This window comes from Lepisma saccharinum, chromosome 17 (assembly GCF_977018435.1).
Source record: "Lepisma saccharinum chromosome 17, izLepSacc3.1, whole genome shotgun sequence".
NCBI classification, from domain to species: domain Eukaryota; kingdom Metazoa; phylum Arthropoda; class Insecta; order Zygentoma; family Lepismatidae; genus Lepisma; species Lepisma saccharinum.
Window position 1 is genome coordinate 21,496,769 of NC_139245.1, and position 26,114 is coordinate 21,522,882.

The 26,114-nt window shown below is 37.9% G+C and overlaps 1 protein-coding gene and 2 non-coding genes across 6 annotated transcripts in view; 2 read left to right on the forward strand and 1 right to left on the reverse strand.

The window, feature by feature from the left end:
• Positions 1-2,302: 2,302 nt before the first annotated feature.
• On the forward strand, positions 2,303-2,374 carry TRNAG-UCC (transfer RNA glycine (anticodon UCC)). Its single transcript has one exon. It is a non-coding gene; the product is annotated as a tRNA-Gly (tRNA).
• Positions 2,375-6,433: 4,059 nt separating this feature from the next.
• On the reverse strand, positions 6,434-6,505 carry TRNAG-UCC (transfer RNA glycine (anticodon UCC)). The gene has a single exon. It is a non-coding gene; the product is annotated as a tRNA-Gly (tRNA).
• A 1,342-nt stretch (positions 6,506-7,847) lies between these two features.
• Positions 7,848-26,114, forward strand: part of LOC146001580 (endonuclease/exonuclease/phosphatase family domain-containing protein 1-like) — a 34,840-nt gene continuing 16,573 nt past the window's right edge. For 2 of the 4 annotated variants that reach the window (XR_014443583.1, XM_083139077.1), the window contains exons 1-8: positions 7,848-7,943; positions 18,280-18,452; positions 19,480-19,691; positions 20,537-20,895; positions 22,826-23,075; positions 24,637-24,688; positions 25,366-25,476; positions 25,821-25,952. Coding sequence is in view for 1 of the 4 variants with exons in the window: in XM_083139077.1 (XP_082995203.1) it covers positions 18,312-18,452; positions 19,480-19,691; positions 20,537-20,895; positions 22,826-23,075; positions 24,637-24,688; positions 25,366-25,476; positions 25,821-25,952 (1,257 nt within the window). In the remaining 3 variants the exon portion in view is untranslated. Of the gene's footprint in view, positions 7,944-8,729; positions 8,869-13,008; positions 13,068-18,279; positions 18,453-19,479; positions 19,692-20,536; positions 20,896-22,825; positions 23,076-24,636; positions 24,689-25,365; positions 25,477-25,820; positions 25,953-26,114 lie in introns of those variants that run through there. The other 2 variants (XR_014443584.1, XR_014443585.1) reach the window with 2 other exon arrangements.

The following is a 26,114-nucleotide window of genomic DNA, read 5'->3' on the forward strand; positions in this document are numbered from 1 at the left end:
CCAATCCCTCCCTTGGGTACGCCACTGATGTGCATCGACCTTTCTGTCATGTTGCATACCAACATATAATGCAATCAAATATAAGTTCTTGACGTGCAGAGATGCCAACTTTTCAAAAGCATTGGGTGTTCTTGTTATTTTTGGTTTAGTAAAGCTTACGCCATGATGTGTAATGCAAAATCTTGAGGATACATGCAAGAATGATTACACTTTGTGATGCACTGCGATTTATAGGTAAGGAGCTACTGGGGACGACTCATTCAGATGATCTAATCCATAGGAGTAACTTGGCGGGGCAAGTACAAATTAATAGTAGCTACTTTGGTAACATTTTTGGACCTGAGGGGCAAAGTAATAAATGAGTAATAATTTCGCAAATGTAACAGTTATTTAGCAAAACAGTCCTGGGAGATATTCTTATGGGATAGAAAACTTTTTGATTTCCCTCCTCCCCCCACCAAAGTGAAAATCCCATAGTTCGATTCTGACCGCCCAAAGTTATGCCCATGAACTAATCTGTAACATTATTGCCAGTTAACTGAGTCGGAATTTGCTGGCGATTCTGAGGATTTAGCCTTATTGATGAGACGAGCAATTTGCATATTAAGGATGGACTTCAAACCTCCTTCCTGGGTCTATGAAGAACTGATGTTTGCGTTTCGGCTGAATGCATTGTGTCGTGACGCGATTTCTGCCAGCCCTCGTCACCTCGGACTGAGGGCGGTGTTTGTCCAGTGCTGACTGGTGCATTCCAAATTGCACGAAAGTTACTCCAAGTCATTCGGGTCGGGAATGATTTTAGAATAAATTTCCAAATCTTATTAAAGATACATCCAAGTCTATTTTGTCAACCTTTGTATTCACTGATCCTCTAGAAATAAAACAAGGAAAGGAAAGATTTGTTCCGAAACTCCTATTTGTTCATAAGTTGTAGTCGAATTTTTGAGAAGTTGATTTTCTTATATTTGGCGAGGAGGGCAGGAGGGAGCAAGAAGGAAAGACTTGAAGGGGGGGGGGGACTTTTCTTAAAATAATCCTCCCAATGCGATTTTAACGTCGACCAAAATTCAACTTGCCCCTAATTTGTTGTGAGTCATAGCCTATTTTCCATGGGTTAAATTATGTAAACATGCTTTGCTAAACTTGGGGAATTTATTTCTAATCACTAATAATAATAATAAGAGGTAAATTATTGGAATAGCCCGTATAAGCTGATGCAATTGTGTACCGGTGCATTCTATAAATCCAGGAGTATTCTTCATCGATTATTTTTTTAGCCATGTTAGATGTTACCTCGATGTTTAAAGAGCAGTGGTGCTCCATTTGTTAGACTGTTTGACTGCAACGCGGGATATCCAGGGTAGGTAATCTCAAGTGGGACTTTTTGTCCCAGTATGAAGTGGCTCTGGGATTCACCCAGCCTTTGATGCAATCGAGGATTGGTGTTGATCACATCGCCTCCGCAACGGCCGATCGTGAATGTGTGCCGATCCAACCTCCCCCTACGTGTTAAGGGAAGGCTTTACCCTTACCTCAATATTTAATCTTTCATCTTAGAGGTGGTTAAACATATGCAAATTTATTAGCATTTTTTCTTACGAGAAGCAATACCGTGCTAATATTAGGCCAACTGTAAAGCACTTATAGTGATCAGTATCGACACTATATTGTACTAGGACTAAGTCAATAATGCTGTGGCATTTTAAAAATATTTTTTCTTGTTTTTGAGACGCCAGTAAATTGATGTGGCCATTCGAATATCATTGGTAAAATGTGCGACCCTGAGGTTCCTTCTCGATTAGCCTCTGTAAAGAAAGTCAATTTAAAAATGGGACCTAAAATAGTAGGTACCCAACGGCAAAAGAAACAGTAGGTGAATTGTCCATCACCATTTCCATTTGGTCTGTTTTTACACAATGTGATATGATACGAGTGAATTGAAATAAACATGTCAATAAACAAAGGACAATACATGTTACAAATTAACAGAATTTCATTCCTTAAAACAACACAGAATGTAGAATAAGAAAGTAATGATAATAGCAATGGACAATTTGCCTATAGGCAAATAGCTATTATCTTTGCCGTTGACATACGTATAATGGAATGTTTGAGAAAATCCGTTGGAAAAGATTCACCGAAACTGAAGTAATTTGAATTGTAGTTGACAACACTGTTGGGTTAGCGGTAAACTGTCTATTGGAGCAGTACGCAAGAGAAAGAAAAGCAGTGGTTCATCCTTCCATGAAATGATCTCTCTTCACTCATTCAAATACAACAGTTTCTTCTTTTGCTACAACCTGCGATGGTGGTGTAATGGTTAGCATAGTTGCCTTCCAAGCAGTTGATCCGGGTTCGATTCCCGGCCATCGCATACAATTTTGTTTTCATTAGTATATTGCGTAGATTTCATTTGCGAAAAATCCATTTTCTGGATGGTTAAACCAGGGACTGCGCGCTAGCACACACACACACACCAGACGAAAGAATTTTACATTATTTGTACTATGATATTTCTCTCACGGTTTTCCTGAAGATAAAAAACGTTCGACAACAGAAACCGTACAAAAATATGATATTTTTGGGTTACTGATAACGGGCATACATTTTTTAAGAGCGGGGTAATACACTAATATATTGGAGGTATGCCCCTCCCCCAAGAAATCAAAGATAATGACACTGTATCACCTACAATGAGTTCTTATAGATTTGATTTTAAATCTACTTGTTTAGGTTATTTAGAACTGGACCTACAGTTTAAAATGGAATCCACATACGATATAGATAGAGCGTGAATGTAGATCTCTTATTCATTTATTTATTGTGTCCTATTCCAAACTATCACAATTCCGTATACAATGCTTGCATTCGTTAAGTAATGGGTTCCCCGATCATTCCAGGCAGCCCCGGCCGTAGGAATTTTGCCTACCCGTGCAATTTTACTTCTTGCCCCCTCCCAAAATACGTACAAAGAAAACGTAATGTATGAACAACTAAGCTTGTTATCCGTGGCAATTTCACATAGTATAACCAATTTTTTATAATAAAATGAAAGAATACATAATGTGAGAAGATAAGTTATTCATAAATAAAAAATAATAATATATATTTAAGCCTAATAATAATAAAATATCTGTTGCATTTATTCACCATAGTTTCTGCCGACGTGCAGAACTCTCAGCTCTCCTGTTTTGATTAACTATTTCTTCACGACTATTTATACCATACATAATTATGTACATTTTCCAGAACTTTGTACATGAAGTAACATATCTTCATTTCATTACTATTTACAATAAACTATGTATGTACAATTATGTACGCCTCGTAAACCACGATTTCTTCATGATTACACTATTCACTTTGTACCTTTTCCCCCTTTATGTTGGAAAGCTTACAAATGAACTTTTCTAGCTTTTCTATTTGCAAAGTCGCGAATAACAGAACCATAGTCTAATTTTTTACCAATTTCATGTTAAATTGAGATCATGGCAAGTCCTTCTAACCGCGATTCGCCCATTGTGGAACGTTCTAATAAGCTTTAGTTTCGAAAAACTACGTTCACCACTTGCAAGTGTTACCGGCAGAGTAAGCAGTATTCTCAAAGCTACGGCTACATTTGGAGCGAAACAATTGTCACTAATGTAGCGCAACACTTCAAGTGGAGGTGATTCATCTTCTATTAAGTTGGAAAGTACCTTCAGTTCATCGCATAACTCAGTGGCATACATGAGGTGCAACCAGCAACGACAAAAACAGCGGCTATTCGTATTTACTATTGCGTCTTGCGCGATTCGGCAATACCTATCATCACCACCTTTCGCGATCAACACGTCAAAGAACAATGCAGCTCTACCTAGTTTGACCATAAATACTGTTACAAACTTTCGGCTTGGACTGTACATCCGGTAGTCAGGCTCATGAACCATGCTTGTGCTGAAGTTCACTCCTGGCCATTGTGTGTTCAGCTGTGAAAGATCAAGTGTGTATCTTCTTGGGCTTAGCATGGAGTGGGGCGAATATGAAAACAGAGTAGCCGTAATTACTCTGCATATGGTTGGGAAGTCGGTCACTAAGATTTTCCAGCACCTACAAATCCAGAAGATCAGCAAAAGTTTGCGTATCAGACAATCCAGAGATACACTGATACTGGTAGCATGAAAGATCGTCCAAGAGTTGGTCGACTTCACACCGTATGAACAGCTGCGGCTGTTAAAGCAGTGATGGCTCGCATCTGCCGAAATCCCATCCGGAAGCAAGTGATAATGACACAGGAGCTGAACATTTCACAACAATCAATGTTCAGGGTACTTAATGAAGACCTTGGAATTGGAGCTTACCGGTGGAGTACTGGAAATTTCCTGACGACACAAGTGAAGAAGCAGAGGGAACTGAAATCGAGACGGCTTTTGCAGCGGTACGTTGCCAATGAGCATTGCAGGATTCTGTCACTGACAAGAAATTGTTCACCACTGAATAAAGTTTGTATGCTTCAAACTCTCGAGACGTTTGTCAGAGAGTTCCCAACAATCAGATATGCCACCAGCCCTCCTCAGTCATTGTTTGGTGGAGGGGTGAGCTATGAGAGTTCCACCAGGCCTCATTTTTGAGAAAAAGGGCTTAAAAGACGTGCGAAAGTGTATGTGGAAAGTGTCCTGGACCCTCTCGTGACACTGTTGAACCAAACAGAACCAAACAATGTTTCACAATGAATCCTGAATGTTCAAGAAATATTCTGCCCCAGCTCATAAGGCAAGGATAATGCGACGTTGACTGAAGACCAGTGTACTCGATTTCATCTCCACTTATGATTGGCCATCTGATAGCCATGATCTCAGTACCTTGGACTACAAACTCTGCCCAGAGCTAGAGGGTACTGTCTGCAAGAAGAGGCACCCTAGAACTGAAAGTTAAAAGCGCTCCTTGATAGCAGCAGGGGCGGAATTTCACATCAAGACCATCCGTGCTGCAATAGATGCCTGGCCAGGGAGACTTCGATCCTGTGTGAGGGCGAAAAGTGTACATATTGAAAACTGATTGGTGCTATTTATTTGAGTGTGATATATGTAAGTGTAACATACTACAAGAACATTTAAAAATCTGAAACCATATTCAATTTATTCACAAAATAGTGTGTATCAGTATTTATGGCCAGACTAGGTATTTCCCACTACCGAATTCGACACGTCAGTTTAACTCTAACCTCGATAACAGTGGGTGGGGGCGGAGGACTTGCGCGCGATCAAACAATAGATAGCGTCGTTATTTGGAACCGCACACGTACAGTAGACGATGTTTACCATTTTCACTGACAAAACAATAATAGCTGCGGCACCGCTTTCTTTCGCAGTTACTCTTTGCTTTTCTTATCCGTTTCTGCTTTATACTGCATATGCAAATGGCAGTGGCATGCCCAGGATTTTTTAAAGGGGGGGGGGGTTATGTATATATTTTTGGTAATCAGTCCTCATTTTGCCTTCTTTTCCTCCTTTTGACGTTCTTTTTTTTAGGAATACTGGGCTAAAAGGGCAGGTGATAACCCCCACCAACCCCCCTTGGGCACGCCACTGGCAAATGGATATAATTTGAATTGTCTCCGCCCCAAGATGACCAAACTGACTCAAATAATGCAGCTTCCATTTTTTATACATTTTGCCGCCCCGTGCAAATGCACGTGTTGCACGTACGGTAGAGCCGACCCTGATTCCAGGCATATTCTGCAATTTTTACTTTTGATTGTGTGCCTGTTCATTTCTCGTAATCTTCTACTTCTTTAGAGTAACCAAGTCTTTATTGGGTAGGCATGTTTCCAATTCTCGAGTCCTTCCTGTATATCTGGGCTATTATTTCAGTTCTAAATAGTAATCGTAAGGACATCCATAAATTTTCTGGGGGGGGGGGGATTTAACTACTCAAAAGAAAAGGAAACGAGGAGATTCTATCTGGAAACCATCCAGCTCAGTTCTAGATAATTTCCTAGCTTTCGAGAACTAGCATCACTCTCGTCCTCAGGGACTGAATCTCTCGAAAGCTCGGAAGCCTATCCGTAACTGCCCCTGATGATATCCTGAGAGAATTTTCTCATCATTTATTGTCTTCAAGAAAGTAGTCAAAAAATATTTTTAATGTATTGATTTCTTGGGGAAAGGGGGCATACGCATACCTCCAATATATTATTGTATTACTCCGCACTTAAAATAGGTATGTCCATCTCCGTGATCAATCACACAAGAATCATATTTTTATACGGTTTCTGTTGTCGAACATTTCCTGTCTTCAGGAAAACCACGACATAGAAATATCATAAAGCAAAAAATGTAAAATTCTTTTGTGTGGTGCGTGTGTGTGCGCGCGCAGTCCCTGTTGCGACCATAAAAAAATTGACATTTTGTAAATGAAAACTACGCAATATACTAATGAAAATAAAATTGTATGCGATGGCCGGGAATCGAACCCGGATCAACTGCTTGGAAGGCAACTATGCTAACCATTACACCACCATCGCCATTTGTAACGAAAGGAGTAACTGTTGTATTTGTATGAGTTCTATTTAATGGAAGGATGAACAGCTTCGTTTTTTTCTCTTGGTACAGACAGTTTACTGCTAACTTAACAGTGTAGTCAACTACAGTTACAGTTCAAACCACTTTAGTTTCGGTGAATATTTGCCAACTGGTTTTCTCAAACATTCCATTATGTGTATCACGTACAGTACCGTGCATATACTATTTTTCTAATAGACTTTCTTTACAGAGGCTAATCGAGAAGGAATCTCAGATTCGCACATTATGCCAATGAATGATATTCGAATGAGTGTCGATTCTGAAGGCTATAAGAGCTTTACAGTGGCGGCGAGGGGGAAGTTTACTCCTCCCACTTCTTGCAACTTTCGCTCCCGCACTATGCTAAACCGTATCTAACAAGCGAAAGTAAACTGTCCTTGCCCCCCCTAGTTTTGGTACCTTGCCCCCCTCATAGTTTTGGTATCCAATCGCCGCCACAGGTTGGTAAAATATTAGTACCGCCAGGTACGTATCCATGGGGACTTAGGGGGCTTCGAGTCTCCCGAATTTTTGCGGTTTACGCTAGATAAAATTAATAGAAAAATGTATCAAATAAATCCGATTCCTCAAGTTGTTTCAAGAAAATGTAATCCAAAGGCGGGGAGGTTACTGGTACTGCCCTTGTAAGCCCCTTTAGTGAGGCCCTTATAGTAATCGTAATAAATACTAACATTAGAATTAATGAATTCAAATGAAAAAAGAAAGGGATAAAATTAATAATACTGCACACTAACTAAAAGTTGACTTTATATTAAGGTTATTTTATGTCGTCTTTCTACCTCCTGTTTTAATCGCGATAGTGAGATAATGGGAGAAACACATTCATGCGAGATTGACCAGCTGGACCGTCTGGACATCTGTCTTCACTGTACACTCGCCTCAATTAGTACTCCGGCAGTTTCTTTCTTTATGCAGCATATTTGCAGAAGTTACAATTCAATATACAGGTATATCAATATACGCTGTATACAAACACAACCTATTACTAACTTCGTTGACCCTCTACGTGACGCTGAACCCTCCACTACGCAGGTCGACGGCTGAATATCGAGTCTGGGAGTACCCATACAAGAAAGTTCTTCGTCGCGTTGTAAGATCGAACACCTCCTCCATCTCAAAGGTGGAAATGATAATGTTACGGCTATGCAGGAAACCTTACTACAAGATATTCTATAATGTTGTTTTCTGAAAGATCATGGTGCAAAGAGCTATATATGCAAGATTATTTAGTTCGCTTCGTGGTATGCAACAACTGTGAGTATCTGGCAACTGTGGAAGCGAAGGCTTTCTGCTTTTGTGTAGGTGTTTTGGGGGGTCGGTGGGTGAAGTCTGCTGTCGACAGCGAAAGAGAGTGTTTCTGTAGTGGAATCGAAGAAAAAGGTATTTTGTCTTCTGTTCTCCTAGCTTGTTGCAGTTTGAAGTGTTTGTCACAATAGTTTGGATGGATGAAGTGTGTGAAAATACTAACGTCGGATCGAATGAGCCATCTGAAATGGTGTTCAGTGTCCTTGGTTGGCTAGTTGCAATTAGTGCTGTCCTGTACTGTGTACAAGTTTGTGACTGACGTATGTGAAACCACCGGTGCATCACCGTATATAATTATTGTGAAAGGGCAAAGTATTGTTCACTGTCAGTTGGGTTGTATATTACCTTCTTCAAAAGTTAAATAGTCATAGTGTAGAATCGTTCGGTGGTAACTCCGTCGACGTTATTCCAAAAGTTGAATTTGTGTGATACTTATTGTTTGAAAGTATTTATTACCTAAACATTGCGTTCCAACGCTTTCTTGCCTCTCGTTCTACTCTAAATCAGAATAAACAAGTTCATTGGTTGACTTTCATCTACACCGCATCAATGATTATGCTTTTTTTCGAGTGTACCTGCGCGACAGTGGTTGAACGATTTTTGTCTTCTATTAGAATTGGATTCATTGTAGATATCAAAGGAGACTAATACGTTCCAGTGGAGATAAACCTTAGAAGAAGTAAAGGCATAAAATAAAAGTTTATGGAATAAAAACTCGATAGCAGAAGTGAACCTAATTTTGTATTGGTTTTATTGGATAATTCTGAGTGAAAAATTTTGCTGCGCTTATCTCCTAGTATCCTAATGTGTAGCTTCATTAATGAACTTGAAGTAAGAGAGCATGTTTCTTTTCATTCTGAGGCAGAAGATTGAAATCCTGGCTGCAGTATTGACTGGCAGATGATATAAGGCAAACCTGTCTCAGTACCCAACAGTGGTGCCATACACTGGTTTCATTGAGCTGGGTTTCTATGCACATGAATAAACAAATATTTAATAAGTAAGTTTGCAATTTAGTCACTAATACTAATAAGTAGTATGAGATGCACTGCATTTTGTTAAGCATTGTTACTATTTTAGCGACTCCAGATTCACAAGAGAAGCTGTATGATTGATTTTTAATATCTTTAATGTATCTGACCACAGGTTTTGCTATAATTTGAATTAGAAAAGTTCCATGCATTTTTAAGTGTTATTTGCTGATTGAAGCAATTCCGAGTAACAGAACAGGATTGCCTTAACTAGTAGTAGATTTTTTAAAATTATTAGGTATGAATGTACAATATAGAGAATGTCTCCAATTCCTTTCCTACTTCTTATACTCACTAAATATGCAGTCCTAGTAACGTATCTGAAGTTAAGATTTTGGGGGTCACGTGAAAAAATTGTACACTTACGTCTATATATGTTGCAAAATTACGTTCTTCATTACCTCGATCATTCTCCATACAGAAACATAGGAACCATGTTTGATGATATGGTAAAATTTAAGTATCCCCGAAACGTATTTCTTCAATTTTACAGGAGAATGTACTTACCGAAAAGAGTTTCTGTATACTCTACGAAGGTCTGGGAAGTGTTTTTTCCCCTCGCTTAATGAATTTTCGCAGAAAACTATCTATTTTTCAACATTAATGTCTCTCCGATGCATGAAACCTGTTCCATTGATGTCCTTCTACTACGTGAACCAAATTTTGCATGCATTTGATGACGTAACACCCGGTCAGTGTTTCCAAACAGCGGTTTTCCTACTGTGTAACAGTAGTATAACGTAAATGAACGTGCATGTAACTGTGCATCATTTATGAATGGTTCGTGGTGCTATGTATGACACACACAATATTTAATCACAGTGCCTACAGTATATTCCACCCCTGGCCGAAGCAATTAAACTCCCCTTCCTTCCCAAAACTTGGGAGCTGTTGTTGACCTTTGACGCAGATGCGGAGGGAACTTGCATGATGACATAAAAGTCACAGATTGCAACGGGGAAAGTGAAGGTAGCCTACAGATAAAGAAGCTCCCCTATGAAAGAACTTTCTAAAGTCTAGAGAATATTCTAAATATTTGCAGCTAGTTCTGCTCATAAACAAAATGTGTGAATGTAATAGATACTGTTCATATTCTGTGGATTTATCCTTAAAGTTCTGAGTTGTCTACATTTTCACTCTTCACTGGAAACAAATTACAGTAAAAACTGCATATCCCGGAACCTCTATTAGAAGGAAACCTGTAAATACGGAAAAAAGAAGTCGCCAGAACGGACCGATTTTATACCTAAAAATGACCTGCTTAAGGCGGAAACCTCCTGAACGTGGAAACGGAACACCATTTAAAGACCAACGAGATGTTTTTATTGTCAGTGAGACGGAAATTTCTTCCTTTATTTTTTTCGCTCGCAAGAAAACAATGCAATACTGTAAGTGGAACATGCCTCTGTTGCCACTTGCTTATTGGTAACATTGCCGATATGAAAGAATGTGCTACAATACTCATAGCTGTTACGATTCAGTTTTTCTTTCTTTCATCTCTTACCCTCTTTCTCCACCTTTCTTTGTCTATTTCTCCTCTGTTCTTTCATCATGTTTCTATTTTTCTTGTTATCTCTCTTTGTTTGTTTCTTTTTTTCTTTCTTCACCTCTCTTATTCCATCTTTCAATCTTTCTCTTTCCCTCTATGCACATCGCGCTACGACGCCAGGGGTCCCGGATTCGAAAAGATACATAAGTACGCACTGTACGTTCTTACAATACTGTAAAAAGTGTACTACATGTTGTGTAGTTACATAATTGTAATCTCTGCTATGCCTATTGCGACTGTATCGCATTTTTATTCATGTACGTACATGCATTAGTACTCTACATTATAAGTAATGCGAAATGTAAATCTGTCTTTCCATTATTTCCTGCAGCACTCTATACTGTATTTAAAGTCAACCCTGTATATGAAGGAAAACTGTTAAGACGGAAAATTTTGCTCGGAACCATCATGTTCCGGGATAGACAGGTTTTACTGTATGCAAAATAGTTTACCTAATGTAAAGGGAGCCTGATGGCAGTGCCAGGGGGGGCTGAGCCCCAGCCCCTGCCTGGCTACGGGCCTGGTTAATGGTATTGGCATGTACCATAAAGGTCCAGATACTTTGGTGCAATTAAACCTAACTAGCATAACCCAACTTCGTCATAAAATTGTTAGTTTAGCTGGGTGAATAGTTAAAATCATATTTTCTTCAGTGCTGGAAGGAAGGGGGAGGTGGTATCCTCCCAGCTCTCATTGTCACTATGTTAAACCATAGGAGCATCTCTCCAGCCAACCCCAACACTTTGACTAACCATTCCACCAGCTGATATTTTCCACTTCAGGTGCTGATTTTCTTGTAACTGTTAGTATTGAATTGCTAATAGACAGTGCAACTTAGACTCAAATCTCATTGCCTTGCTCTAGGTTGAGGTTCTGGTAAAGACAGATGTTCACATATGTATTCCCGATTTAATTGATCCTCACCACAAACCGTAAATTACCAAGTTACAAGTATAACAACATGCAAATAGAGGACAGTGCCGCAGTTAGGAGGAGGAACAATCAGTAATCTTTCTTCCTCCTATTATGAAAGGAAATTAAATACTGTACTTTGTCTATCCTATGCGGACATTTACGATTCCTTCACATCATATTAAGATGTCTTGCCTTTCCACAGGCAATCAAATTATCAAAATTTTTAGTTATGTGAAGTTTCTAGTTGTGTTCCTACAATATATACTTATCTGTGTTTAGATGTTCTGGCTTTGAATACCTGCCTGGGCATGGGTTTTCTTTGTGAGTCCATTCATCCATTTCATCATATCGTTGCTCTTCATCTTCACAATTAGCCAAAAGTGGCAGAAAAGCAATGTAAAATAACGAAATCAACAACATCATTATCCAAGTGGTTAGCACATTGTGCCAGTATGCCAGGAGTCCCAAGTTTGAATCCCAGCCTGTTCTTGGATGTTTGTGTGTGTCCATTCATCAATTTCATCATATCATCACTCATTCCCATCTTTGCAAATTAGCCAAAAGTGGCACAAAAAGCCAAGTAAAATAAAGCAAAACAACATTATCTGTGTTCATGTACTGTCACTTTTCTACTTTCAGTTAATTTTGACAATAAATGTTGAATTCATGAAGTGGGGGAAGGAAGCAAATACAATGAAATGTAATCCCAGAACCATTGACTTTGTACCACATTACACTAACCATTACACCAAGGTGGCTGCATCAATATATGCACAATCTTTATTTATAATATCAAAGCATCAAGCTTAAAGAGAAGAGATCCACACAATGAATCTGACAATATACGATTATTTAGACTGAAGTAAACCAGTGTCATTAACTTTATTTACAAACACAATCTATCAAGAGACTTGTAGACAAATTGTAATTGATATGTTAAATAATTTGTTTTACACAACAAATTGATTTATCTTTCTTTGAAGGGTGAGTGTGTGTCCTGTACTTTGTTTCGAGTCAAAGCTGATAAACAGTATCAGAGTTTGAACTTTGAACAGTGCATATAAATCTGTCACTTTTGATAACTGAAGTTTTTTTGTTGTAAAACAATGCCATCCTGTCAGATAACAGGAGAAAGTTGAGTTCTCTATTTCTTGATAAAGTTGGAAAGAAAGAAATGAAAAAGTCTGTTCAATGAGTCTGAGTGTAGCCATTTTAACACTTATGGGGTACTGATTTTCCCATTCTGTCATCTTAATTGCATTGAAGATGACTATATTTCACATTTGAGCTGTGGTGATAATTGGTAGAATACCTGGCTGCCACACAGAAGATCCAGTCTCTTCCCATCAAGAAGTTTCTCTCGGTTGAATTTTTTCTAATGTTATTCCTACAGATGTGCCCTAGGGCTCACCCAGCCTCTCAGTTGGAGCCTGGTACAGACCGCTGTGCCCTAAATCCTTTGTGAAAGGATGCAATACACAAGGGAGGGTTTTTATCTACTACACTACTTATTGGTTTTTATAGTTTAAATGTAGTTCACATGAAGTTTATCTATTACAGTATTAAGGATTAAATGATAAAAATAAGTTTTGAAAACCAGGGTTATCTGTAGATAAATTTGAAGATAATTGGTGTGAAGATGACTTGTTTCTTTTGTCTTTTTGTGTGGTTGGCATGTGTGAAGTTTCTTCGCTTTTACCATAGGTGCAGAGTTTACAAACAATTTTTGATAGTAGTTTTTCTTGTATGTACGCATTGATTGCATTGTAGAATTATTTTCCTGAAACGTCACAATGAAAAACTGTTTTCTTATGCTTGTAATAACCGTAAACTACAGGAAAATAATTTTTGATAGGTTTCTATGTTCGTTCGATTCAAGAGTAGCTACTAGCTTTAGCTGGATTTAGTACGGACTTTCAGAAGGTAGGCTCCATTAGGTTGGAAATTGACTTCAGTTTGAAGATATCTTTGTGAAGGTTTGATGGATTTCAGTTATCTTTGTCATATGATAAAGTTTGGTTCGTATTTTCTGAAACAGAGTCCAGCAACATTGGTGTTCTTTATGATACTTCTAGAATGTCGTGCCTATGATTTATTTGTATAATGCTACATTAATACATGGAATTCAATGGGCATAAATATATTTGTGATGCCATTCTATCTTAAAACGGACATAAATCTACAGATTTTGTTAATTTGCTAGTTGCGATATTGGAGAGGGCTTACATGCTGGTGTTAGTTTAGGCAGAATTAAAATAATTTTATTTTCCTAAACAGTATGCAAGATATGGTTACATAGAAAGATTATTATATGTATGTATATGGATGGATAAAAAAAATGCTATGAGAACACAGTATGTCACATGACGATCTTGCAGTATTAGGTTTTGCACAGCATCAATGTTTTCTTGAACAACAACTGATTTTGGACGACCTTCGCGAATCTCGTCGGTGAGCGAATGGCGGCCACGATTAAATTCGTTATACCAGCGTTTCACAGTGGCAAAGGATGGGGCTTCATCGCCAAATGTGGAAGTAAGTTGATCGATGTACTCTTGTCTTGATAATGCACGTCGAAAATCGTAAAAAATCATCGCACGAAAATGTTCACAAGTTAATTCCATTTTATTGTTGTCGCGCAATCTCCAAGGCAACATAAACAACACAAATGAAGCTATTGACAAAACATTTGAAGTACGTTATGGTCAATAATGCCAGACGATTCCGTGCAAACGTCAAATCGCGCCTAACTTCAATCAGTGTTGCCAAGGCTCAAAATATAAATAGTGGCCCTCGTAACGCTGCTGCAAGAGGGATATCACCAAGTGGACGTCGCTGCCCATGCAGAGTGAGCCAAAGTGATGTCTCTCGAGTGTGGAAAGAGTTCAGGGAGACACAATCAGTTGCTGATCGACTAAGAACAGGGCGGCCACGCAAAACAACACACAGGGAAGATCGGTACGTGGTGGTTTCGGCACGTCATAGACCCACTGCAACTGCTACCAGTTTGTGCCAGGATCTGCGGAGGGCTTCAGGAGCGAATGTTTCCAATCAGACAGTGCGGAAGTGACTCCATGAGGAAGGATTGACGTCAAGAAGAACCTTACCCAAGGTTCCTCTGAAACGACACCATAAGAGAGACCGTGTAAGGTGGGCAATAATGCACAGTGAATGGAGTCTGGAACAGTGGGAGCACACGCTCTTTACAGACGAGGTCACCATCAGTTTGCACCCGTTAAGCAAAAGCATAAGGGGTTGGAGATGATCAGATGAGAGATTGAACGAGCCCTTCATCCAGGAACGTCACCACCAAAGGGGGGGGGGGGGGAGGCTCCATTATGTTTTGGGTTTGAATCATGTTTGGTCGACGTAGGCCCCTAATTCCTCTCCAGGGTCACATGACTGGTCTGATGTACAGAAACTCTATTCTCGAACCCGTGGTAGCAGGTTTCTCTACAACTGTGGGGGATGGCTTCACGCTGGTGGATGATAACGCTCGACCCCATCAACCTTGAGTGGTTCAAGAGTTCCTTGATATGCATGGCATTCGATGCATGGTGTGGCCGGCGTATTCTCCAGACATGAACTGTGTGGAACATGCATGGGGACACCTGAAGCAAGCAATTGTCAGCTGCAAAAATCCTCCTGTGAACAAGGTGCAATTGTAGGAGGCTGCCATTCAAGAGTGGGACAGTCTTCCTCAGGAGACGTTGAATGCTCTTTCTTATTCTTAGCATGCCCCATCATGTTCAAACATGCCTTCAGGCTCGAGGTGGCTATACACGGTACTGAACTCCAGTGGCGTCACGTGTGGTTCACATACGGGTATTCACAATAAAATTTTTATACTCGATGGAGATTTACTCCTCTCCATTGTAACTTCATCTTCAATTGAAAAAGTGAGAATAACAGTTCAACTTATTTTCAACGATTTCCCCCAAAAATCATGCTACATTTGAAGTAATATAAGATTTTTTATTCAATTAACACCCTTTCAATTACGTAATTTACAATTAGTAATGGCTAGTGCAAACTAATTAGTATAACATTCAATCTCAGGTATATACAACGTAAGACTACCATACTTCACAATCTACTTTCTGTTACACTGACCATATGTTAACCAACGACATTCATTCAGCATTGAAAGCACGTGCATCGTTAGCAGGACAGAGGGGAGTACGTGTCCAGTCCAGAAAAAGTGTATTTTGTGTATTAAGATATTTGGTTATTATACAGAATGTCCTCTCGCTCCGCTCACAATAGCTCAGTTGCGATGCATAAGATTGAAGTGTCAGTCAATGTGACATTGCTCATATTTCTTCCCTCGTGTTTCGTATTTTTCCTCCTAGCACCATTTTGCCATGGTTCAGAGAGATTGATTTTCGACCATTTAAAGCAAGGGTTCCCAAACTTCTTTGCTTCACGGTGCCCTTAGTGTTTCAAGATTTTTAGAGTGCCTCTCTAACACTTGTAATGATCAGTTACTTGCATGCCTTAAGTTAAAAAATAGATACATATATCAAATTCAGAAACATTTCAATGTAAAAATATACTAAATAAGCACATTTGAAACATTCATAGCATTAACTAACAATTCAGTGAAAATATTGGAACATTTCCCAGCACCCCTGTAAGTCAACCAGCACCCCTGTAAATCAATCACGGTGCCCAGGGTGCCACGACACACACATTGGGAACACTGGTTTAAAGTGTATAGTAACATCTGTTCATCGTTGTCATTAACATGTTTACCCATCTTCGACTTGTAATCGGGGGTTCCTGTCAATGTCCACATGTGAAATACGCGTCCCCTGGTTTGATATCAGGTGGAGGCACATAGTGAATCGGATCCCACTTAAAACTGTAGGTCCAGTCCCGATTAGTCTTACTGTGCATAAAGTGGACTTAAAACACCAAATCAAACATATTTACCATCCTTGATCTTGCACGAAATGAATCGTTCCAGAGGCAGTCTTTTGGAAGCGATTTGTTGTATATGTGTATATGGTAACAAACGCCCAGGATGTGTCCTTTGCCCGTCCATGCATTCGAGTGAATTGATCAATTACAAGAACTGTCCAATGAAAAAAGAATAACAATTGTCTTTTAGATATATTTATATATTTTTTAAATGTATCTATTGCAAACAAGACTACTTACTGATTTGCCCAAATAAGTGGCTAAAGAAACTGCATGTTTAGTGTGTGTTCTTTAGCCACCTATTCGGGCAAATCAGTAAGTAGTCATGTTTGCAATAGATAAATTTGCACGAACTCGCTCCTGAAGGATGACCAGTCGAAGTCTATAATTGAGATGTAGATATTACACAGATAATAAAATTCTCACTGTGGGTCAAGTAAATGAACGCTACACACCGACGCACAATGCACTTAATAACGATACCAAGAGAAATAATTAAAATGAAATTCACATTATGCAACTATGCAGACAGTCTCGAACCAGGCCTTCCTTATATATGCTGAACTCTGGTGCCGAATGCAAGAAGTATTGTCGCTTGCATCAGGGCTTGCACCACCATGTGTTCGCAAAGCACAGTGAACATTTCCGGGGTATATTGGCCAACTGCCCCTTAGCTGCAAGTTTGATGCAACACGCACAGCAATTGTGTTCAACACAATCCATGGAACACCGTGGGAGACAGTGTAACCAACTATCTAAAAAAGTTATCAGACGTGATAGACGTCGTGTCAGACTAAATTGTGTTTATATACTCGAACATCAAAGAAGGATTTTTTCGAATAAATATATATGTGTGTGTGTGTGTTCATTTAATATGTACGTAATTTAGAACATATACATGAGTGCTCACGTGCTCATGTGATCATTATCAGGCGACGCGCCTGCTGATCTCCCATCTGTATATCCCAAGCATGCCTGCGATGCCTATGATTCCATGTATCTAGTACAATAAAATGATCACAAACCTGAATATGCAATACTTTTTTTGAGCACTGTATATCCATTGGCATTATACTGCTCATTGGTTTTTAATTTTTAGTTATTGCTATACCATGTTGTGAAATGTAATCAACCCTAAAATTTAACAATATATAATAAATATATATATGTGTGTGTGTGTTCATTTAATATGTACGTAATTTAGAACATATACATGAGTGCTCACGTGCTCATGTGATCATTATCAGGCGACGTGCCTGCTGATCTCCCATCTGTATATCCCAAGCATGCCTGCGAGCCATAGGTACACGGTACACCCTAAAATTTAACATATTTGCAATTCTATATTTGATTTTGTGTAATTCTTTTTACTTCAATATTGAAACCTTCTATTATTGGATAATAAAAAAAATAGGGTAATTCCCCAAAGATGCCCATATCTGCCTGCATACTTTCGGGGTATGCCCTTTTTACTCTGGTGCCCGTAATTGAACTAGGGTGCCATTTACTATTAAGTGGTTCCCTTAGTTTTGTGTTCTCTGCTTATTTCATTGTTTTGAGATTAGTATCTTGTATTTTACAGTTTGGTAATTCATTGATGAACATGTATAAAGCTATGGTTATGTACCATTAACAAAATACTAAGTTATTACAAGCAGAGACATAGGGTTTCAGATGTGATTAATGCAGTATTATTATAATTAATATGTGTATTAATGTGTTCTATACATAGCTTCGGTAAGAATATTAAATTATTTGGCCGTGCCTAGAAAAGTCAGAGCTTTTGGTTTTGCAGAATGAGTGGGAATCCTGTTTTCATAAATGAGAACATTAGGTTATTCATACAGACTAACTACCTATATATAAACATAATATCAAAGTTATATATTTATTGCAGAATCCATATGAAGTCACTGATGTTTTTTTTAACACATATTTTATTTATTTTGCATTGTTGCAGTGTTCACTTTCTCATTAATGTTGTTTGTTTCAGGAGAGCACAATGTGGGGTGTGGTTAGAAAATAATGGGACAATGCTCAAGTGTACCAATGGGGGGTAGAAGAAAGTCTTTCAGGGCATCCTTGAGGTCTGTTCTCCCGAGACGACCTCATACTCACCAGGGGACTCTCAGCGCAACATTTAACTATAATGACACAGATCTCAAGGTATTGTGGATAATACTAACTTTGTATCTTCTTTCTTCCCTGCATGATCTTTATTATTTGCATGTGTGAATACTAATATTACGACAAAATATTGAGTAGATATGAAATACTGGATAAAATAACATGCACGGCTCTGGCATTATCTTAGTGTTCATGGAATTCAAAGTAACTCACCTGATAAGAGTTTAAGTTACTTTCAGACATGGCCATATTTCAAGGGAAAATTTACTGGGTCCAAACCCTTCTCATCATGAATTGGGACCAAACATGGCAATATCTGAAAGATTTTGTACGTGATGTGAACGTTTTAGTTTTATGACTATTATCTTTTTGCCAGCTTATGATTGTGTATGAATACCTAATATTTAAAAGGTCAGGTACCTATCAACACTGCGCTGGTATACTCTATAATAAGAAAAATGTTTACGCCCTTATTAGTACTGAAGTTAATTGATGCCGTGCCTAATAAGAAAAAGACATGTGTTGAGAGAAAATTCTATAGATACATATTGTTTTCCAAACACTAGATACATGGAATAAAATTGCTACCAGTAATTTTTCTTCCCTCAGTCTCTAATTATTGTATTTTTCTTTTTCCCTCCTCAAATTTTTAGGGTGTGGCTTATTTTCATGCCAATGTGGTAAATTATTATGAAGAAGGTAACTTACAGCCTGTATATTGTGAAATATTTTTTTGATGGGATTAATGATTTAAAAACCCAAATTTTGAAAACAAAGTAATGTAATGTAAAAAATGTGCTTTTTTATTTGACATTTCAACACATATTCATTGTTTCAGTTTTAATCATTCCTTGAATTTGACAGATGTGTGGGCTGTAACATCAAACAAATTAGAAAGTATAACCACAACTATAAAAAAAATACGTTAGTGTTATTTAATGTATAGCGTTGAGATTTCAATGTGTTATTTTATGCTGTGTGTTTTGTTTTTCATCAACAAGTAAGAGCATAGTTTTATATTTGTATTTTGTGATGTTGAGTCATGGTGATTTTTGTCTTCTAACAGATTGATCAGTTAAATGTAAACACAGCTACGGAGGAGGAGCTTATGACATTGCCTGGCATCACTCGTAGCATTGCTCAGAACATAGTTGAATACAGGCAGGCAATTGGCAAGTTCAACAAAGTAGAAGACTTAGCGTTGGTGACCGGAATCGGGGCAAACAAACTTGATCTCATTAGGCCAGAAATATGTGTCACTCGCAAAAAGAATGTAAGGTAAGGACAGGATTTTTTCTCATGGTCTTTTATATTATTGCACACATGAGGGAAAACATGGAACCAGAGATATGTGCTCTGTTTATAGACCCATTTGTGGTATCAAGTTACATTACAGAATATCAGAAATGGCATTGTGTACAAGGGTAAAAAAATCTCTGAGTTTTATGATAGCTGAACATTGAAATTCATTTTAACACCATGAATGGATATATATATATATATATATATATATATAGGGCTGGCCTAATGCAAATGTAAGAGTATTGCTCCATATTTAATATTACTTTCGGATTCTGGATACCCCCCCTTTTTTTAAACTAACACTCCCCAGGACAACAGCACTTTGAGGGGGAGTACCTGCCAAATGACTTCTTCGTTGTGTGATGCATAGTCATCAAATTGAGTCCTTCCTTCGCTGCTGTTTTCTGACTTTCAAGAATGGAAGCCACTACTTGTTCTTTTCAAGCAGCTCTCCCCTGATGGCACAGTTTTGCGTAGTCACCTTGTAATCAAGGGGTCCCGGGTTTGATACCTGGTGGAAGCACATAGTGGTTCGGATCCCACTTTAAACTGTAGGTCCAGTCCCAATTAGCCTTACTGTGCATAAAGTGGACTTAAGACACCAAATCAATCAATCAAGCAAGCAGCTCTCCAATTGCATCATGATACTGGGTTAACACTGAAATTATGGGGCTTCCACAGGGAGTTGAACTTGGGACCACACACACACCAAAGAAGAGAGCCCTAACCATTTGACTATGTAGGAGCCAAAGTAGTATTTAGATATGCTAAATATGTTGTTGGCTTATTTTTTAAAAATATACATTCACTTTATTTTTTAGCTGTTCATCTTCTCGAGCTCAATCATTGGACAGCTTACCAAGTACTGAATCCAACAGCCGAAGCACCAAGAATTCTCCTTACAACAAAGTTTTAAATGTTAACAAAGCGAGTGTGTTTGAACTCATGACAGTGCACGGACTGAATCAAGAGTTGGCAGCAAACATAGTGGAATACAGAGACCGCAAAGGTTTTTTTCGAAGTTTGGATGATTTGGCGAAAGTGAAAGGATTCAATTACAGACTTGTGAATGCAATTAGATGCCAGCTGTTTCTAGAGACCTGTGATAATTTAAGCAGTGAAGGGAATAGCGGAAAGAGTAATCAGAATTTTCTTCCTGTCGCTAATGGAAAAGTTGCAGGTAGGTATGTGCTTGATGGTAATACCAGTACAGTGCTGTGATCTTTGTTGTACATTAATTGGTATATTTGTAATGTTGTTCTATTGAAGGTGGTTTCTGGTAGTAAGTCAATTTTACAAGGGTAGATTTTCTATGTGAATACAAGTTTATTTTGCATTCACCTACTCTGACGTAGTAAAACAATGGCATAACCCTTTCTAATGTTGGTTTATTTTTGTTAATTTATTTTGGACAATTTGAATAAATGGGTTCTCTTGAGTAACAAGTGTAGTTGAACACTTAAAACGTATCAGCATGTTAAAGCATAAGAGAAATTTATTTTATTTTTATTTATTGAGAATTTGTTTTAGGGTTTCCTGGAAAACCTGGAAAAGTCATTGTTTAGCCAAAATGTTACCATTAGACTTATTGAATATCTGCTGTAATCTGTTATGCATTTGTTTCTGATATTATATTTTACTTATAGTTGTACAGTCATGCACACTTCTGGGTTGTAACTATCCCTTTGAAACTCAGTGTTGTTTTTACACTCCAGAAGTGTCCACAATTGTACAACTTATCCATTGTTGTACTCTGGTTTCACTCATAAAAAGAGCAATAAAATAATTTGTAAATTGACCTTTGTTTATTGTAGAAAAGAACTAATTTTCTTCTCCTTTTATAATTTGAATATAATAGGGACCAGTCATGGGTGTCGGGAAGGAAGGGGGGGGGTCAAAGGGGTCTGTGGACCCCTCCTGGACATCGTTCATTTGAAGATACAAGAAACCCGAAAATGTGTTACTCTTATTGTTAAGAACAGAAATAAAGTTCATTTAGTTAGTATTCGAACAGAATAATCAAAGTAAAAATGCATTGGATCAAAAACATTGAGTGAAAAATACAGGAACAAAGTTATATTCTACCATTCTATCCAAAGAATAAATGGTTTCACAGTTTTCAAAGTTCTAATAATTACAGTTGTAGGTTAGAGGTTACACAACACACTTTATATAAAAAAAAACCTAACATTTAAAGACTTTTCTTGAATGAGATATGCAAAGGTTAAAATCAAAATTCATTCAGATACTAACTGCATAAAATGCAAAAGAAATAATGGAAAATAGTTGTTCTGGTATTCACTCATTTGGTGGATCAAGTCTCCCCATTTATATAATAATAATAATAATTATTATTATTATTTCGAATAACATTTATTTGTGTTAGTCTATAATATTTATTATTGTATAATAACATTTATAACTGTAGTAGTAATACTTATTATTTATCTACTATTCAACTTTTATAATTTGCCCGACCCCCCCTGCAAAGATTTCTGGCGATGCCCATGGGACCAGTTGATCAAAACACCACTGTGTCATTTTTAGTATACCAATTTATTCATACACTTGTTGTTAAGTCTGTAACATAACCACAATCTGGTTATTTCAGTTGATAAAGGATACATATATTTGTTATTCTGTACTAGAGTAGTTAATAATTGTATTGGTAAAGGCGTAAAGTAAGGCAATGTAACTATGAAGAAAGTTGTAGATACACAATGCAAGTTTTGCTGAATTATCAACTAAGTAATTTGTATGTGATCCAGTATTGCAAAGAAGTATGCTTAAGTGTATTTCATTTTAAGCAATTTCATTAGTTCGTTTGAATGTCTTTTCATACCACAAAGTACTTTTACCATGGCACAATGCACTGTCTCATGCCTTATGCTGGAAGAATGCTTTTTATTCGCTAACTAATGAAATGACATGTTACTTTTTATTGCATGTAGTGGCATTTCATATCGATATTCTCAATGGAATTGAAAGAACCAATACAGTGAACTGATGAATCAGATGTAAGGTGGCAGGTTGTGAAATGTTTTATATTTTTTCTAACACTGTATTACAAATATTTCTATAATTGTGAGAGTTTTGATTTTGCCACATAGGTCACAGAAAGGCCCATTCCGCACCAGTCAAGTATGGGTCTTCGGCGAATGGTTTCCTGGCTGGAAAAGACATTTTCGAATTACTCTCGACATACTCCGAGAGACCAATTGTAGAAGAGGACTTCTGTTACGAACATAACGGAAGGTGTGCTCTACGAATTGCTTCCTGGAACCTGCAGGACTTTACTAGCGATAAAGCAGATAATCCAGGAGTAAGAGAAGTTATATGTAGAACTATATTAGAAAATAGGTAAGTGATTTTCATTTTTTTTTCTTCACTTCCTCAGTCCCATTTTTGTATGGAGTGGATTTAGATGTTTATTATGTCCAAAGTGCCAGAAGTCTGACACATTGTTACATTTTTGGAGAGTCTTATATACACATACACCAAAAACATTCTTCAAAAAAGCAATGCTTATCTTCATTCCATATTGTCAAATGTGTGGTCTATTTGACATTACTACTGGGAATATTAGGGATTAGTAATTTACTCTGATAATCCTACTTTTCATTTTTTTACACGCAAATTTTCTTCGTGATCGATTTTGTCGCCCATCTGGTGGCTTCTTGCTGCGGGAGACGTGGTTTCTTCTTCTTCCACTTGTGCTCATGGCAGCGCTAGTTGACATGGTCCTTTCACTTTCTGCCGTTCTGGTGTGGGTGTAGTGCTTCCTTCTTTTGCCGTGCATCAGGGTTTTGGTGCTGTAGGCATCTGTTCTCGGTTTTGTCGTCTGCTTCCGTGGAACGGCGTTTGTTTGCATGCACAGGCGGGCTTTTTTACGAATGCTTAAGACCCGTGCTACCCCTCCCACCTAACCCATTTCAAACGATATTACACCAACCCCCAATGCAAGAAGTGGCATCTGCATGATCACCTGCACTTGTGGAAGCAATTATGTAGGTATGACAAAGTGCCAACTTGATGATAGGCTCAAGGAGCATAATGCTGACCACCGACTCGGGAGTCGAACAATAGGCCATTCCTGCCACCTTATAGAGGAAAACCATAACATAGACTCTGCCAAAATAGTCATGCAAGCGAAATCCACTGTGGAAGGGTTCTCAAAAGAAACCTATGCAATAGTGACCACTCCCGCTGAGCTCAACCCTAACCCCGGGGCCCTCAATAAAACCTGGCTTCCCGCTATCAGGAATATGCATACCCCCCCAACCTCCCCCCCCCCCCCGCACAACGAGAAACCAAGCACGGGCCTTAAGCGTTTGCAAAAAAAGCATGCCTGCGCATGCAAACAAGCACCGTTCCATGGAAGCAGACAACGAGACCGAGAACCGACGCCTACAGTGCCAAAACCCCGATGCACGGCAAAAGAAGGAAACACTACACCCACACCAGAACAGCAGAAATTGAAAGGACTGTGTCAACTAGTGTTGCCACGAGCACAAGCGGATGAAAAAGGAACCACATCGCCCGCTGCAAGACAATACATGCCTGATGAAGCCACCAGACGGGTGGCAAAATCAATCGCGAAGAAAATTTGTGTGTAAGAAATGAAAAGTAAGCTTATCAGAGTGAATTACCTATCTCTCCGTAACTGCCAAACAGATATCTTTAGATACAATTATTGATTCAGTGTAAGAAATTTTAACCAGATTGACTTTGAATATTCTACTTTTCTACTTTTTCAGGTAATGGTTTCATTTTTAAAAATGTATACATGAAAGTAATTTGTGCTGATCAGGTACTAATGAATTTCTGTTGCCGTGAGGAATATTGTAAGTTGCATGAGGTGTTTTTGTTTTGTGGATGTCATATATTAGTATATTTGTTAATAATTTGTGCATATTTCTAGGTTTTCTGTGATAGCTGTACAAGAAGTAGTAGATGCTCTTTCTTTAAAGAAGGTGAGTTGAGCTTTTTTGTTGACTTGTTATGAGCACGTACACAAATACCAAGTATGGCCAATAGCACCCACAAACATATTTAAGGAGTTCACATGCATTTTTAAAAATCTTTCCACATGCTAAATTCTTTAATAACTGTATTTGAAGATGATCAGTCAATTTTTTTTTCTATGTTCGGATCACTCCTACTGTATATGATTTTAAAATATGTTCATTAAAAGAAGATATGAGAAATGTGTAGGTAAGTGCCTCAGTTCCAATTCCTTACTTTTTGTATCTGTTTCTGCTGACTTCTTCGGAGATGACTAGGAGTCAAAGATTAAAATGATTAAAAATGGGTGTAAGAAAAGAAAAGAATGCTGGATCATGCCATGAAACACAAAAGTCAGGCTGGCATACAAGGTGGAGGAGACCTTGAATATCTAGAAATTTAAAGCAACATATTCAGATGCTACTGATATCATGCACCCAAATTTGCAAACTTTGTATGCCATTTTTCACGAAGTACTCTATTGTTAAAGAGTGAGGTTAAGAAAATTAATCATTATTGATATATATTTCCAATGCGCTCTGTTACATTTACTAATTTTGTCAGTCTAATGCTTGTTTATATGTAATGAATGTGGCACAAAATTTGTGTCAGAAAATGCTGATTTAGATTTCAATTGTTATTTTAGGTCTGTGATGAACTGAACAATCCAACACTCCGGCGAGTAGCAGAGTGGAAAGAAAACCAAAGAGAATGGAAATTTTCTATTCCAGACAGCTCAAATCATCCAGTGTACAAGGTATATTTTGATATAAGTAATGTTAGGTCATTTGTTAGACTTTAAGTTTTAGTGGCAATTTGGTATATTTGTTAATACTTGTAGATATTTGATTTGCAAATAAAAATGAATGACTTGTTTAATAAATATTACGGCAAATTGGACATGATAGCAGAAATTATTTACATCATTGATGTAAGTTTTTTTCGTTTGGCAAATTGTGCACGATTTATAGTTTTTATGTATTTTATGAAGTGCCTACATATATTGTTTTACATGTACATGTTATTTTTCTTTCAATTTGTGTGGTACTTGACCTCAACATTGAATAGCGCACTTGAATAAATTGCTACCTTTATTTCTAGGTGCCTAGTGGATTAGGATTTCTATATGATACAAGCTGTCGTGTAGAATTATCTTCACTGAAAGAACTCTGTTTGACTGCAAAAGAGCTAACGTCTCTGCCAAAAGCAGAAGCTCTTCTGGGAGTGTTTCGGGTGAGTTTTCTCAGAATGTGTTCTTTTTTTTTATTATATTAATGTCAGTTGCTTCATGACAGCCTTTTTATAACTGGTAATTTTTTTTATGTCTTACATTAACAGTTTGTGTTGAGATCTAATGAAGTAAAGTTAACAATTTTTAGAATTGAATGTATAGAG